This window comes from Rhinatrema bivittatum, chromosome 4, assembly GCF_901001135.1.
Source record: "Rhinatrema bivittatum chromosome 4, aRhiBiv1.1, whole genome shotgun sequence".
NCBI classification, from domain to species: domain Eukaryota; kingdom Metazoa; phylum Chordata; class Amphibia; order Gymnophiona; family Rhinatrematidae; genus Rhinatrema; species Rhinatrema bivittatum.
Window position 1 is genome coordinate 453,504,285 of NC_042618.1, and position 17,008 is coordinate 453,521,292.

The 17,008-nt window shown below is 43.4% G+C and overlaps 1 protein-coding gene across 5 annotated transcripts in view; it reads right to left on the reverse strand.

Moving 5' to 3' along the window:
• LRRIQ1 (leucine rich repeats and IQ motif containing 1) overlaps positions 1–17,008 on the reverse strand; it is a 455,984-nt gene that overhangs the window by 406,406 nt on the left and 32,570 nt on the right. For all 5 annotated transcript variants that reach the window (XM_029597082.1, XM_029597083.1, XM_029597081.1 and 2 more), the window contains exons 6-7: positions 7,466–7,540; positions 5,509–6,846 (exon numbers count right to left, since the gene is read on the reverse strand). In XM_029597082.1, coding sequence (XP_029452942.1) covers positions 5,509–6,846; positions 7,466–7,540 — 1,413 coding nt within the window. The remainder of the gene's footprint in view (positions 1–5,508; positions 6,847–7,465; positions 7,541–17,008) is intronic.

Below are 17,008 nucleotides of genomic sequence, written 5' to 3' on the forward strand. Positions count from 1 at the left end.
TAGTGGACAAGTTAGCTGGTTAACTTATCCCAGATATTCAGCAGGATAAACGTCCCACTGAATATACTTGGCTAAAGTTATCCAGTTACTGCTAGCCAGATAACAGGCCAGTTTTTGAATAAGGCCAGTTAGTTCTAAGGTTAACCATTTATGTGTGGATGGATAACTCTCTTCTTACCCAGATATTTTTAAAAGGAATCTAGGTAAGTAGTGCTGTGAGAGAAGGAAAAAAAAAATATAAAATAAAAAAGACAATCATAACATTAAACATTAAAAACACCCACTTATATTTAACAACTAAAAAACAACTACAAACATTCAGCAAATGTAATTATTTATTTATTTAAATATTTATTTAAATAATTTTGATATACCGATACTCAAGACTAGTGTCTTATCGTACCGGTTTACATTGAAACAAGGGGTAACCAATTAACTAGGAAGATAAAGTTACAATGAACAGGGGTTTACAGACATTAATTAATTAATGTTTGTAGTTGTTAACAAATATAAGTGGGTGTTTTTAATGTTTAATGTTATGATTGGATGAGGATGGATGCAATAAGTGTGAATGTGATAGATAGTTTTTATTTGTCTAGATAGGGGTTTATGTATTTATATGAATAAATATTGTGGTTTTGAACATTATATTGTGATAATTATTGTTCTCTAGAAGTGTAGTCACTATCGGGCCGATACAGTAAGGGGTGGTAGAAAAAGGTGCGTTAGTGCCCGGCGCACCCGCGTTTGCCGCACGCACAGTTCGGATCACCTACCGCTCGATACTGTATTTAAATGGCATGCAAATGCAAGCCGTGTCCAACGCGCATCCATGAAGCGCAATCCATTTTACTGTGTAGGCGCTATACAGCGCTTATACAGTATCCTGGGTGCGCTGGTACCTGTCATTTCAAATGTCATTTCAAATGACGTTTGAAATGACAGGTACCAGGAAGTGGATGGCTCTCCTACAGTCCCAAACCAACCCAATCCAAGCCCCAGCAGAGAGAGACGAAATTTAGCCGCCCAGTCCCAAACCAACCCAATCCACAGAAAAAAAATGCTTCTCGCACTTAGCCGCCCAGTCCCAAACCAAACCAACCCAATCCAAGCCCCAGCAGAGAGAGACGAAATTTAACCGTCCAGTCCCAAACCAACCCAATCCACAGAAAAAAAATGCTTCTCACACTTAGCCGCCCAGTCCCAAACCAAACCAACCCAAACCAAGCCCCAGCAGAGAAAGACGAAATTTCACAGTCCCAAACTTTCCCCCAGCACCCCCTCACCTGCCCTGGCCGCGGCCACGCAAGCCCCCAGCAGCAGCAGTAGAAGGGTGTCGAGAGAGAGCGGCGAGAGAGAGCGGCTTCAGCAGCCGTGACCACGCCGTGACCTCCGCCGTTGTGTGCGTGTGCGCATGCGCCTTTGCTGCCTTGAGCGTCAATATTGGACCTACAGGGGTGCACGTATTCATCTTCGCCAGCGGGGCTGATGAAGCCGCTCTCTCTCGCCGCCCTTCTACTTCTACTGCTGCTACTGGGGGCTTGCGTGGCCGCGGCCAGGGCAGGTGAGCGGGGGCTGGGGGAAAGTTTGGGACTGTGAAATTTCGTCTTTCTCTGCTGGAGCTTGGATTGGGTTGGTTTGGTTTGGGACTGGGCGGCTAAGTGCGAGAAGCATTTTTTTTTCTGTGGATTGGGTTGGTTTGGGACTGGGCGGCTAAGTGCGAGAAGCATTTTTTTTCTGTGGATTGGGTTGGTTTGGGACTGGGCGGCTTTTGGTGGTAGAATCAGATAATTACATTCTTGTGAATACAGACAGTGCAATGGAATGTATGGGATCATGCTGAGCCTTAAATTCCAAGGTTAAAGCTTTAAATTGAATATGCTGAGCAACCAATGAACCACACTAACGCAAGGGTCAGGGTAGGCGGTAAATTAGTAGGTTAAAGACGTGGCAAGATAGCAGGTTAAAAAGGCGATAGTCGGGGCGCACTTTACTGTATGGGAGGGAATAGCTAATCGGATCGTTTACATACATAGACATGCCGCGGGCGGAAAGGGATACGCGTCGGGTTAAAGAAGCGGTAAAGATCGGTAAAAACAGATAGTGAATCGCGGGTTAGACTTACGCGGCAAAATTGTGGGTAAACAGCGGGTTAGAAACGGGGTAACTGCAGCCGCGCTTTACTGTATCAGCCTGACTAGGAGTATAGGGAATATTGTAATAAAATACCCTCTGTATTAGTGTTACATTTGCTATTTAGACAGATAACTTTTGAGTTATCTGTTTAAATGGCTTTTAAATATTGACCTCTATATATATATTCAGTAAACAATTAAACAACAATTACTAAACCAACCACTTTTCTCACTACTTCCCCTCTGATGTCTTCATTTCTCATCTTTTAGTATAATTCTGCTCTAATAGGGGTAGATTTTCAAAGGGGTGCGCGCGTAAGATACGCGCGCACCACCCGAAAACCTACCCCAAACCCCCCCTGTGCACGCCGAGCCTATTTTGCATAGGCTCGGCGGCACGCGCAAGCCCCGGGACGCGCGTCCCGGGGCTTGCAAAAAGGGGCGGTCCAGGGGCGTGGCCAGGGGGTGCGGTTAGGGATCAGGGCGTGTCCGGGGGGCGTGTGGGCGGTCCGGGGACGTGGCTGAGTGCCCCGACACAGCGGCCTGGGTCGGGGCCTGCTGCGCCAGCGCGCGTAAGTTACTACTGCCCGGAGGCAATAGTAACTTCTCCAATAAAGGTAGGGGGGGGGGTCTAGATAGGGCCGGGGGGGTGGGTTAGGTAGGAGAAGGGAAGGTGCAGGGGGGGTAGAAAAAAAGTTCCCTCAGAGGCCGCTCCGATTTTGGAAGGAACGGGCAGCGCGCGCCGGGCTCAGCACGCGCAAGTTGCACAAATGTGCACCTCCTTGCGCGCGCCAACCCCGGATTTTATAAGATACACGCGGCTAGGTGCGTCTCTTATAAAATCCAAAGTACTTTTGTTCGCACCTGGTGCGCGAACAAAAGTCCGCGTGTGCGTATGTTTTTAAAATCTACCTCATACTACTTCCATGTGTTTCTACTAAATAAAGTTGCTAAAATTACAAACATTTTAGAGCACTGCTTACTACAAAGTCATAAACCCTCCAATTTCCTATTCTTTCTTTCTGATCACATTACAAAATGCATGCTGTTAACATTAAAGTTTCCAAATTAATATCAGAGTTAGCACTGAGCATTTAACCTTCTCTCTCACCACATACAATCTGAATTAAATATAACTGGATTAAAACTTGATCTAAATATGATTGAATGCAGATTTTTAACATGAAAAAGAAAAACTGCAGAAAAACATTTCAGATTTACTTCCATTCTTCTACCACATCCATGAGCATTGAAGCAAAAAGATCATAACAGCACAATATCCGCAAGCATGTGTGAACTGCAATACAACACATTAAATGCAGAGCGTTCTACAGTCCTCTAAAGAATGGTATGAAGTGCAGGGGCTGGGTGTCCTGATAAGTAATGCATTCCCCCTTGACTGCATTCGATTTCTGTTTTACCATTCCACTGATTTATATTGAAAGAAACACCCTCTGGACCAGTAAAACTGTTTTTACAAGCAGAATGCTCTTAAAATGGACTTATTTCTGAAAAACTGAAAAGTGTGAATTTAACTGAAATGAGTTCTAATCTTTGCTCTAGTCTCCTACACTTTGTCCTTAATGTAATTACTTCCTTTTCTTGCAATTTCTTAGTTTCCCATTATACAGAAAGTTTTTCAGAAGATTCCTGGAAGCATCCTAAGCAAAGCGCAATTTACAGTGGCATCACCATAAGGAATAAGTTGCTCGGCTTGGGCACGGAGACCACTGCTCTGCAAACCTTGGAGGTGTGCAAAACTTATGCACAGACATAAATCGCTAACAGCCACAACCAGCCCCTCAGCCACCTGACAAAGATGTTGCAGACCTAATATTTCCAGATGATTGGAAAAATTTAAAAGGTTCATGGTCTGCATCTCAGAATCAAGTTAGCCTCGCTTTTATATTCTGTTTTTTTACTGCGTCTTTGAATTCGCTTCTTGCACGTTCAGAAACATTACTGATGTTGCCTGATAAATTCTCTATTTCTCCAGAACAAATTAAGGGCTTCATTTAAAATTTTCATGGCTTTATGTTTTACTTTTTTCAACATTCCATCAGTTGGTATTGTTAGAAATTATACAAAATCATACTCACTAGACCTAGCAAAACAGATGATGGCATTGCAGCAGCTGTAAAAGAGAATAACTTGGGGGGGGAATACAACTTTCTTTTTTATCTCTGCTTGAAAGGGACATTGTTCAGGCTGGTAAATTTCCTGAGCTCGTGGTCTACACTATTCACTGTTACGTTCTTTCGTTACCTCTACCGTAAGCCCTCTTTTCTCACACATTTCTCAGCACTTAGCTACCATGTAGGTACCAATATTTTTTCCATTTTCCTTTCATACCATCTCCCCTATATAGGCAAAGTAGTGATGTGACTTAATGTGGTCAAGAAAATGAAGATGCGGCTGCACGGTTACAGTGCAGATTGCCAAAAAGTTGCAACTTCCAACTGGGATCCAAGAACATGCCCATGGAGGTTCCAGAAAACCAAAGGGCAGCCTCCTATAAACCCACAAAACACTGGACTTCCTGCAGCTGCCCTCAAATGGTTGAAGGAATCTGCTCTATTGTAACAGATGGCACTGCACTTCCAGTGCTGCTTAGAGGACACACTCTAGGTATCAACATACAATATTGAACATAAGAACATAAGAATTGTCATATTGGGTCAGAACAAATCTATCAAGCCCAGTATTCTGTTTCCAATAGTGGCCAATCCATGTCACAGGTATCTGGAGGTAGCCAAACATTAAATAAATCTCAAGCTACTATTGCTTATTAATTAATAGCAATTTATGGATTTTTCCTCTAGGAACTTATCCAAACCTTTTTGAAACCCAATTACACTAACTGCTGTAACCACATCCTCTGGCAATGAATTCCAGAGCTTAACTATGCGCTGAGTGAAAAAGAATTTTGATTTGTTTTAAATGAGCTACTTGCTAACTTCATGGAGTGCCCCCTAGTCCTTCTATTATCCGAGAGAGTAAATAAACGATTTACATTAACACTGGCTCAAACATCACAGGGGTTGTGACTAGTGCTGGCTGAATAGCAGTACCATCGCCCATTAGTGCAAGGAGGATAAACCTGAACCAAGAATCACCCCTACATCTCACATGCAATCTGTACAATGTTAAAACTTGTTTACTTAATTTTCAATGTTCAATTGTAAAAACTCCTGTTTTATTCTTATTCTGTTCTATGTAAACCCCTAAATGTAGCGACAGTTATTGTTCCTTGTGAACCGGGGTGATATGTATATTATACAGGAACCTCCGGTATATAAATCATTTAAATAAATAAATAAAATGCAAAAACATGCACACAAATTAATTTGCTGACAAACTTATAGCCAGTTACCTGCTGAAGTGCACTCCAATGGTCAGTCTGAAGAATGATTTCTGCACTTATGGGAGGCATCCTGTTAGCTGCTGAGCTTGTCCGTGGCTTGCTTCGGTTAACCACTTTCTTTCTCTGGTGTTCCTTAGAAATTTTAGACCATGGATTGCAGGTTTTCATCCAAGCTAGTCTCTTTGTTTCAATGTGATCTGGAAGGATGAGATGTCTTTCAGAAAGCTGGTATGTGTCTTCACCACCTTCCCAATTCTTACTCATTTCCTCCTGATTTTTCTTAACTGAAAAGTCAGCATTTGCTTGACTTACAGACAACAGAACTTCATTTTTGCTCTTCTCTTGTAAACTTTCTGGCTTTAATGATTGTATTGTAGGCCCCATAATATCCATATTGCTTTGCTGACAACTCACAATATCACAACTGCTGGGTATACCCTCTTTTCTTTTAGGCATTTGATCATCAGAGACAAGAATGGTGGTCATTTCACTGCTTTTCAGAGAATGATCTTTGCTTTTTATATCAATTGCTAGGTTTTGCAAAGATATTTTTGGTGTGAGCTCTGAACCCTTCTGCTTTCCATTTTCATTTTCCATTGCACTAGGATTCATTTCTATATTGCTTGTTTGAGCACATATTGTTTCTTCTTCTTTCTCAATCTCAAGTCCTTCCTTTTGTTTGATAATATCTATTTGTTTTCCTTCATTCTGAATAATTGGTTCATTCATTTCTTCTGCTCTTTTCTTTCCATCATGCATTTGCAGTTCCTTGTTAACTGTGCCTTTTTCATCTCCTGCTTTCTTGAGATAGACTATTTCTTTCTCCTTTTCTAATACCGGTGTTGCCTTCTTTCGTTTTTCTTCCTGTAACTTCCTCTCCATTTCTTCTTTTTGCATCTTTAGCTCAAGCAGCTTGCATTGTTTTTCTCTTTCGAGTCTCTGTCTTTCTTCTTCTTTCTTCTTTTCATATTCTGCACGCCTCTTCTCTTGCTCTAGAAGTTCCTGCCGTTCTATCTCTGCCCGTATCTTTCTCTCCTGCTCATCTTTAAGCTTTTTCTCCTTTTCTCTTTGCTGCTTCTCCTCCAGCTTTCGTCTAATTTTTTCTTGCATTTCCTTCCTTTCTCGTTCCAATTTCTGCTGCAACTCCTTTTTCCTCTTCACTTCCTCTAGCCTCTTTTTCAATATGGGTGCATATTTTCTAAACACTAAGAAAGATCGAAATTTTGCTTGGATTTTGGTTGCTGCTCTACATCGCTGTTCTTCTAAGGCTTCCTTTTCTCTTCTCTTCTCTTCTTCATAAACTTTCCTTTCTTCTTGCATGGTTAACTGCAGTCTTTTAATCAGCTCCTTAGTGAAAATATTGAATTTAATTGTGACAGATATGTTATCCATTAAAATATGAATACTGCTGGATACAAGGCAGAATACTTAAATAAACTGATATATACTCATATGCTAAATCAATACTGTTTATTAAATTAATTAATGACTTACTTAAATTCTGTTTGACAGTGTGATTATATGTGTCTTCAACAAGTGTTCTGTAAGCACATGCTAATTGTTCTAAAAGCCGAAATGGGTTAGGAGTGTTAGACAGGTTCCCAGTCAATACTGGAGGCAAAAAAGCAGAACAGAGGCTCATAAAAGAATGGGATAGGCACAGAGGTTTAACAGGGAAGACAGGGTAAAACCAGAGATTAAGTCTGGTCTGCAGAATTGCAGCAGGAAGAGAAAATAGGCAAACTGGGCCATCATATTCTATGTTCAAGTCTCATGATAAGTAAAAAGAATGGTACACAATCATGTCCCAGGGCCTCTTGGCTTATCACATGGTTACCTGCTATACTATTTATTCTCTTAATGAAACCTTACAATAGAATGTAAACATGCATAATTAAATTTTCTAACAAAAGTGTGAAATGCCACCCCAAGCTAAGCAACAATTCATCACTGAAAAATATATTACCTTATGTTCCTTTAATTCTTTTTCAAAACACTCTTGGTTTTTCTTCATTTCCTCTTCCAGGCTGGCCTGTTGTTGCTATGAAAACACATAAACATTGAGAAGTACATTAGTGGTTTATTAGAATAACATAAGTCCACTTTGGTTCTCAAGATGAAGCTGTTGAAGGCCACTATTTTAAGGAAGGTTGCAGTTTGGCTTCTTTACATCTAAGATAAGTCCTGTTCTTTGCAACTTCATTTTGACCCCCTGTAGAAGAAATAAGTGGGGTGAAACAGAGGTCTTTGTAGGGGTCCTGACATTTATTTATTTATTTATTTACTTACTTATTTTTAAAACATTTATATTCCAAACACATCCATACATGTTTTGAGCACATTCCAATTTCAACATATATAATTAAAAAAGAAAAAGTACATTTATGAAAGAACAAACATCACATTGTAAATGTTCCTGGACTCCACGAAAACATGCATAGTCATTCCCATTTCTCTGCTAAAATATATTTTATGGATATATAATCCAATCAGAAAAGCATTGAGCCAAATTAGTCTGATTATCTTCCCAAAAGCATGCATGAATGCCTTTCTGAATGCTTATAGACAGCTGACGGAACAGAGGAAATCAGGGAGAGAATTCCATAATGTTGGGCCTGAGACTGAAAGGACCTTTTATTTTGACAATTCTAGATGAGCAGCTCTAACTGAGGGTATCTCCAACAAGTTTTTGTTGGCAGATCGTAAAGCCCAAACTGGTTTGTAAACACAACAGTATTGCACTAAACCAGGGAATCAAATCGTTATGGCAAGGGGGAGGGGGAATGAAGTAAGAGGCATGGGGGTAACTTGCTGGTGCGGCAGACACTACCCTTAAATAATAAGCCTTTATATTGTTGATGCAACGCCATCATTGATCGCTGCTTCAACAGTAGGGGGAAAAGAAGAAAAGGATTCAGACAACCAACAAGGACATTGAACTGCAAAGTCTGGGAAAACAAATAAGCATGGAGGTAACTTGCTTGATGCGGCGGTTACTACCCTTAACCAAAAAGCCTGATACTACACTTCTGATGTAACTCCATCATTGCTCGCTGCTTCAAAAGAAAGGGGGTGAAAGGAAAGGAAACTGATAACGATGGGAACTTGCTGGGCAGACTGGATGGGCCATTAGGTCCTTTTCTGCAGTCACGTCTATGTTTCTATGGAAAAGTTTGTGTTTTATGGTAAGGATTTTAAATTGTCAACAGGAAGCCAATGAAGTGGGATTATGGGTTTTTGGAGCATTTTATTGGTCTTTCTTTAAAGTTTTAGATGTTCACGATGTTGAGGTTCAGTATGGATGTTTTTGAGCCAGTTATGATTAAAACTCTTGATAGATCTGAATGTTGTTGAAACATACTATTTCAGTCAGCCTATAATCCATATTTGTAAGGCATTGTTGCAGCATCAAACTGCAAATGTATGAGCTGACTTTTTTCCTCCACTTCAGGTTTGCTTTTTTTATGCTATATGTATGGTGTGCTCCTTTTTCTATTACAATAATATGTGTGTGTGTGAGTGTGTATTTATTTTTAGCTTAGTAAAGGCAGTGATCAAGTGAACTGTAATATTGCAACAGGAGAATAAAGGACTTCTCTGGTCATCTTTATCAGCCATCATATTCTGTTTCAATGTAATAAAAAACAAGCACAGAATAAAGGTAACTACAAAGACAGAGAAGTGTGCAGTATCCAGTTTATATGAAACAAGGGGAGGGAGGAAAATATAGGAAATCAGTTCAAATCTGATCTATACACCAGTACAACCATGTTTAATAAAAAGGACCTAAACAATTATGTTTCTATAAAAAAAAACTTTGTATCACTGAAAAATCATTAGGAGGAAATTTTCAAAAGAATTTATGCACATAAATGGGCTTTTGAAAACTGCTACTTTTACATGCATAATTCCTTTGAAATTTCACTGACTTTTCAAAAGGTTTTACGTGCATAAATGGGCTTTTGAAAATTGCTATGTTGAATGCTATATTTACGCACACAATCTTTGAAAATTTACTCCTAAGAGCAATGCAGAACCTGATTGTTTCTAGGATAAGCACAATAAATATACATGAGAGAGATTTGCATACAATGGAGGCAGTGTCTGCAAATCTCTCATTGTGGATATCCTGTAAACCAGACTGGCCTGGTGTTCCCCAAGGACTGGGTTCAGAACCAATGACAGAGTCATTTCTGGTATGGGTTATACATAAAAATACATGTGCATATTTTGGACACATGGTAGAAGACACCAAAATGTAAAATGTAATTTCCTTTCCTTGAGTTCTACCAGACTAGTCCGAACTAGAGGGAATTCTCATTCCACAGTTGCTGGAAACAGAGGACACACCTTGTTTTCCTTTGTGATCTCATCACTGGCTACAAGGGAGGTATGGTCTTAGGTAGCCTTTTGTAAGAGCAATGAGACAACCACAAACCCAATTTTAAAGGAAATAACTAGGAAAATGAAAAACAAAAAGGGATCTCCCCTTATTCCCTCCTGCGCTTATGTCTGGCAAAAAAAACTGAAAGGATTTTAAAGCTATAGGAGAAAGCTTGAGACCCCAACTACGACTCCAAACTGAGGAAAGGAGAAGAAAGGAAGGAAGGAAAGAAAGAAAATAAAGAGATCTACCTCAAAGGCCAATCATTTTCTGGCAGTCAGTGTGTTCCCAGGTGGGGATTGGACCAGTGTAGCAGGATTCAAGGAAAGAAAATTAACAGGTAAGTTTACATTTTATAATCCTTTTCTTCCTGCTAGACCAGTCTGAACTAGAGTGACGTACCAAAGACATTCCTAAGTCGACAGGGAGGAAATAGGCCTGCTTTAAGGACACCTGCTTTCCAAGGCCAATCTGTCTTAGCTTTCACATCTAGCCTGTAAAACTTCATAAAATATTGCAAGGACGACCAAATGGCTGCCCTGCAAATTTCCTCTGGGTGTACTGAAGATGCTTCTGCCAATGATGAAGCCCGAGCCCTTATAGAATATGCCCTGAGTATCACTGGGGCCTGAGACCCCTTGAGTAGATAAGCTTCCTTGACTCATCTCGCAAGTGTAGCCTAGCAGACCACTTCCCCTTTTCAGGGGCCTCCAAACAAGATGAACAACCTATCAGTTTTCTGGAAGTTATTAGTGACTTTCAGGTATCTTAACAGGATGCGGTTTACATCCAGGAGACACAGCCTTCTGTCATTCTTCATATCCTTACTATCCCCCTAAGGGCAGAAAGAGAGATGGACTGAAAAATAGAAGGAAGGAACTGGCCAAAACGTTATGGTATCTGTTGAAAACACTAAATATGGATCCCTGCATGAGAAGGCCTGTAGTTCTGAGATATGACTAGCAGAACAAATAACAAGGAAGGCCATCTTCAGAGAGAGATCCTTCAGGGGAGACTGTCTTATTGGTTCAAAGGGATGGCCTGTCAGGGCTTTGAGGGACCACTGGATGTGCATTACCTCTCGTAAGGGGGCCTATGTCCAGATACACAGCTACTTGATGTTCCTTAATTGTGCCTCTTTATTAGGATATGGCTGCTACTTGCATTTTCAAGGAGTTGAGGCCTAAACCTTATCCAATCCTTTTTGAAGGAAGTGTAGTATATTTGCAAAGTCCACCTTCCAAGGTGATGTTTTGAGGTCATTACAGAAGACTTCGGAGAGAGGAAACTCACACAGCGATGACACTCCGAAGGACATCAAATGTTCAGAAGAGTGCACTGTTCTGTTCGTGCATCTCACTCTGCATGTAAAAGTGGCCCCTAACCCCTACACTACTACCTAAACCTCACCTCGAGTTACTAGTGGGCCTCCTATAGTAGCATAAATAGCTAACTACTACAAGGGCCTTGTAGATAGTCGTCTCTGTCTCAATCTCTCTCTCTCTCTCCCCCCAATGGTGAAATGAGCACTGAGGAATATGTCCCTTCCTCCTCAAATTCATTGGGGACATATGGGAAAAATCTTCTCCTAACTTGGATTCCTCTCTAGTCTCTGGAGTGGTGGCGAGGGCGTTTGGGCGTTTAGAAGCCAGTTCCCAGTAATCCAAGGGATACATTGACCCAGGGAATTAGGGAAGAACTCCCTGTTCCCTGGTTCCTCATTGTGCAGAACACTTGGTGCATTATTAGCATGAAATCAGGAGAAAAACCTCAAACCCCTAGAGAGTTAGCTATAAGTGGCTCCTGAACTTCAACTCCTAGCAGGAGAGGCTTTGTGCCCTGTTTCCCAGCAAGAGAAGGGAGAGGGGTTGCAGCACTCATAATGGCTTGGAATTGTGTTGCTCCAGCTTCTGCATCATCTGGGTCCTCAATCGCAGGGCTTGGTGAGTGTTCCTCTGCTGGCCAGAGCCGCAGGCTCCAGCTCTCTATCACAAGTCAGGTAAAATGAGCCTGTGACAATGGGGAGACATTTGATGCTGCAAGCTGTACACTGCAACCCTGATTCATCTTTTGGTTCAGTGTGTGATGGCTGTCAAAAAAAGCAGAGTGTTAGGAATTATTGGGAAAGAAATGGAGAATAAAATGGCGAATGTCATAATGCCTTTGTATGGTGAGGCCACACCTAGAATACTGTGTGCAGTTCTGGTTGCTGCATATCTAAAAAAATATAGTTGTATTGAAAAAGGTAAGAAGGGTGATCAAAATGATAAAGGGGATGGAACGACTGTCCTATGAGGAAAGGCTAAAAAGGCTGGAGTTGTTCAGCTTGGAGAAGAGATAGCTGAAGGGAGGGTATGATAGAGGTCTATAAAATCATGAGAGGAACAGAATGGGTAAATGTAAATCAGTTATTTATTCTTTCAAAAATATAAAGAAAGACTAGCGGGCACTCAATGAAGTTGGGAAGTAACGTATTAAAAACAAATGGGAGAAAATTATTTTTCACTTAAAAGAAAATTGGTTCTTACCTGCTAATTTTCATTCCTGAAGTACCACAGATCAGTCAGGACAAGTGGGATGTACCCAAGCCCCTCTACTCTGGGTGGAAACCCAAAAGTCCCATGCGCAACACACTTTCCCCAAAAGATGCCTCCTCCGGCGCCCACACATCCAAATGGTAATGTTTGGTAAAAGTGTGAAGAGAAGACCATGTCACCGCATGACAAATCTCCTGTGGAGAAAGCAGTTGACACTGAGCTCACAAGGTTGCCTCTGCCCTAATGGAATGCACTCTCAACTCCTCTGGTCGACCGGCCCTTACAGATATAAGCGTAGGCTATTGTGTCTTTTAACCATCATGCAATAGTGCCCCTGGAAGCCTTATTTCCTTTCTTTGCTCCACTGAAGGACAAACAGATGGAAAGACATTTGTTACCTTAAGATTTTGCAAAAGAATTTGCCGCACTTCCAATAAGTGAAGCTCCCTTGCCATATGAACATCCGGTGACAAATTCAGAAAGGTCGGTAGCTTGATCACGTGGTTAAGGTAAAAGGAGGAAACCACCTTAGGTAAAAAAGGAAGGAACCATATGTAAAGAAAAAGTGCAGAAAAGGGTCCCTACATGATCATGCTTGCAGCTCAGATATCCTCCTAGCTGAATAGATAGCCACGAGAAAAACAGCCTTCACGGTTAAGTCCTTTAAAGAAGTCTTCCTAACTGGTTCAAAGGAAGGACCACACAGCACCTGAAGAACCATATTAAGATTTCATGCTGGACAAATCTTCTGGACCAGAGAATGCAGATGTTTTGCCCCTTGAGGAAACGAACTATATCCGGATGAGATGCTAACTGTCTTTCCTGAATCCTATCTCAAAGAGACCCTACGGCTGCCACCTGAACCCAAAGGGAATTATAGGCCAAACCCTTAGCTTTGCAAAAAGGAAAGAATCTGTGGAATGACCACCTTCAAAAGTTGCACCTAGTTCTGAATACACCATGATTCAAACACTTTCCACACTCGGCCATAAGCCAATGATGTGGAAGGCCTCCTTGCTTGAAGCAAAATTGCAATCACAGGCTCCTAATAACCCTTTAAACAGAGCTATCACCTCTCAAAAGCCAAGCTGCTAGACAGAAGCGATCCTCCCAGTCTGAAAATATGGGTCCAGGAATGGGACCGTCCACCGCTAGAGAAAAAAGGTCCACAAACCACGGCCAGTGCGGCCTCTCTGGTGCCACCAGAATTACCTGCCCGGGTGAAGTTTGAAGCACCGCAGCACTCAACCTGTGCCGATTGATGGACCAGGTTGTCTCCTTTGATGATCACTGACCCGGGGCCGATTTTCCTTGACAAATTGCCCCCCAAACCAGAGAGGCAACCATGGTCACCACAACCCAGTCGGGCACTTCCAGATCCATTCCTTTTACCAGATTGTACCAAGACAGCCAGCATGAAAGACTGGACCTGGCCTCCTCCGGCAACAGCAAAGGAAGCTGAAATTCCTCTGAAAGAGAATTCCAACAGGATAACAGAGCTCTCTGCAGAGGATGCATGTAAGCAAAGGCCCATGGAACCAATTCCAGCGTAGAAGCCATGGAACCCAGGACCTGCAAATAATCCCAGACCCTGGGAACAGACAAATGCAGTAGCCAAAGGATCCGACTCTGCAACTCGACTACCCTCTCCATAGACAGAAACACCTTCCCTAACCGGGTATCTGAGCATGCCCCCAGACATTCCAATGACTGGGCTGGCTTCAAATGACTCTCTGCCAGATTCATCACCCAGTCCAACGAATCCAAGAGTTGCAGGGCCCACTGGACTGAATGCCAACACTCCACTTTCGACTTCGTTTGTACTAGCCAATCATCCAGGTACAGGTGCACCAGGATGCCTTCCTTCCTGAGAGCCGCTGCCACTATCACTATCACCATTGAGAACGTGTGCAGCACTGTTGCCAACCCAAGGGAAGGACTCGAAATTTGAACCCTCGAAAGGACTGCTGCCCACCCGAGCCCTGCTTTTGTCTTGCGCCCAAGGCCAACCTGCCAGACCTAAAAACTGTCAACACTATAACAGCAAGTTCCTTTAAGTTTTATAGCACTAATTCATTGAAATAGGCAGAAAATAATACTTGCCACATGTGCTATATTTAATGATTACCAGCAATCACATTGTTTTTTAAATAAAATAAAAAACAAGCAAAAAAAGAACAAAACTTTTTGAATAAAGGAAGCCAAGTGACTGATGATTATAACGCTTTTAAGCACGCACAAACGGTGAGGGGTTGCAGAGTAAGGCATTCTAACTCAACCTGGTGCTTTATGATGGTCACTTGGCAGCATACATATTTTTGTCCACTATATAAATCTGTTGTGAGAAATCTTTTTGACTTATAGACCTAAAAGCACTACACGTCTCTAATCTGGAACCACAGCGGAAAAGGCTGCTTGACCGCCTCCTAATCCTCTGGCAATCTATTCCTCTTGAAATCCTTCAAGGTTTTCACAGCTGCTCCAGGTCTAAACCAAACAGCCACTTCCCCTTAAAGGAAGATTACCCAGCTGCAACTTAGACCACACATCCGCCAGGTTGTTCTCGAAGGAGAGATTACCAAGTGCATTCAAAACCACAAATCTGCAGGTGCCTCCGAGCCACCATAGCGAAAACCATATTTCAGGCTGACGACTGCACCAAAAATTACAGGACATCTGCCCCACAGGGCACACCTGCTTCAAACCTAGTTTTCTGCACATTTGGCTAGACACAAGGTCAAGACCTCAGTCTCCTCAAAAGGACCTCCAACTTCTGATCCTGGATGCCCTACAGCGCCGTCGCCCGTCAACAGAATGGTCATCCTCTTGGACACTGTCGGCACCGCCGCATCCATCATCGGAAAACTTCCAGAGTTCCAAGGCCAGGGGAACCGGCTCGCCATGGCCCTGGCCACCTTTAGACTGGCCGCAGGAGAAGCCCACTCGAGGGCAATGAGCTTCCTTCCATTTCTTTGAGCCCTCCAGAACAGGCTTCCTTGTCAGACTTCTCATGGGCGACTTAGGCCTCCAGTACCCCTAGAACAATGGGAATAATTAGAAGTAGCTCTTTATTAGGGACTCATCCGCATCAGGACCATCCCCAGCTGGTACTCCTGCAGGAAACAATGCCCGGGTGATCTTGTGGCCCCTCTCCTGGGTCCTCCTGGAGACCGACCCCACTGGGGAAACGACCAAAATCTCCAAAACAAACCAGACGGACATCCCAGCTCGAGGAGTCCACCCCCCCCGCGCACACAGATCACGCAGATGTGTCCGCTTTTGGTGTCTTAGCCAAGGAATAGGACCCCTGCGAGGCCACTTGTTTATCTGATGCTTCCTTCCATGTCTTAAAACCCCTATAGCGCAAAAGGCATAATCTGAAGAAAACTCCTCAGACTCAATTGGACCTCTTGTCACCAAGTCCCTCTGGTTCCCCCAAGTCTTCCCCGGTGTGAAACATCACTGAGGACTGGGAACGAGGGGAGAGTCTAACTCCCAAGCTGCTGCTCCACTTGCATTCAAAATGTCTACCATCGTTTTCAACCACTCTGGGGCCTCCAGAATGGAACCCGATGTCCAGGTGCAGCGCCTGATAACTGTGCCTCCCACGGAGGTTCCTTCCCCCCTGGAGGCACAGACAGCTCACCACGAGACCTTATTGAGGTGTGAACACCTCAAACCACAGGCCATGCCACGTTCCTGAGCTGAGCGGAAGGCGCACAGAAGGGGAAAGGCGAGCAACTCCCTAGCTACTGCTTTCTGTGCAGTCAACATGGCCGCCGTCCCCTCCAACCCCCCCCCCCCCGCCCCTGGAGCCACCCGGACGGGACCAGACAGCCGGATGTAACTTATGGCAACTGTGCCACCCGCGAAATACTTGCTCCTCCAGAGGCACAGACAGCACACCACGAGGCCTTACTGGGACACAATCGCCTCAAACAACAGGCCCTGCACACTCTCCCGTGCTGAGTGGGAGGCACTATGCTGCTGCTGTGGCCAGCGCCAAAAATCGGATAGAGAGAAAAGGGAGACTAACCCCCTAGTTGCTGATCCATGGACACAATGGCCGCCATCCTCTCCGACCCCCTCCAGGGCCTCCTGAATGGGACCAGATGGCCGGGTGAAGCGCTTGATAAGTGTGCCTCCCACAGAGGACCCTTCCCCTTCAGCGGCACAGGCAGGACACAAGGAGTCCTTATTGAGGCGTGATCGCCTTCAAGTACTGGCCCTGCACACTTTCCCGTGCTGAGTGTAAGGAGCTATGCTGCTGCTTCTGCGGCTGGCACAAAAAATAGCACGATAGTCGCACGTTCCAGCAGCGCTTCTCCTAGCACTATTCTGGACCCTTGGTGCTGCCACCGAGTCGGTAAAACTCACTCTCATCCCCCCTGCCATGATCACCAGCGGGAGCAAAGCTGCCCAAGCCATCCCAATCTTCTCTACTCTACTCTACTGCACTCTACTCTACTCTACTGCACTCCACTCCTTCTCCCCTTCTCCCCTTTTCAAGCCCAGAAATGGCCAAAATGAAATTCTAAAAATTTATCGCAAATTGCATTATGGCCATTTCTGGCATATCACACAGCTT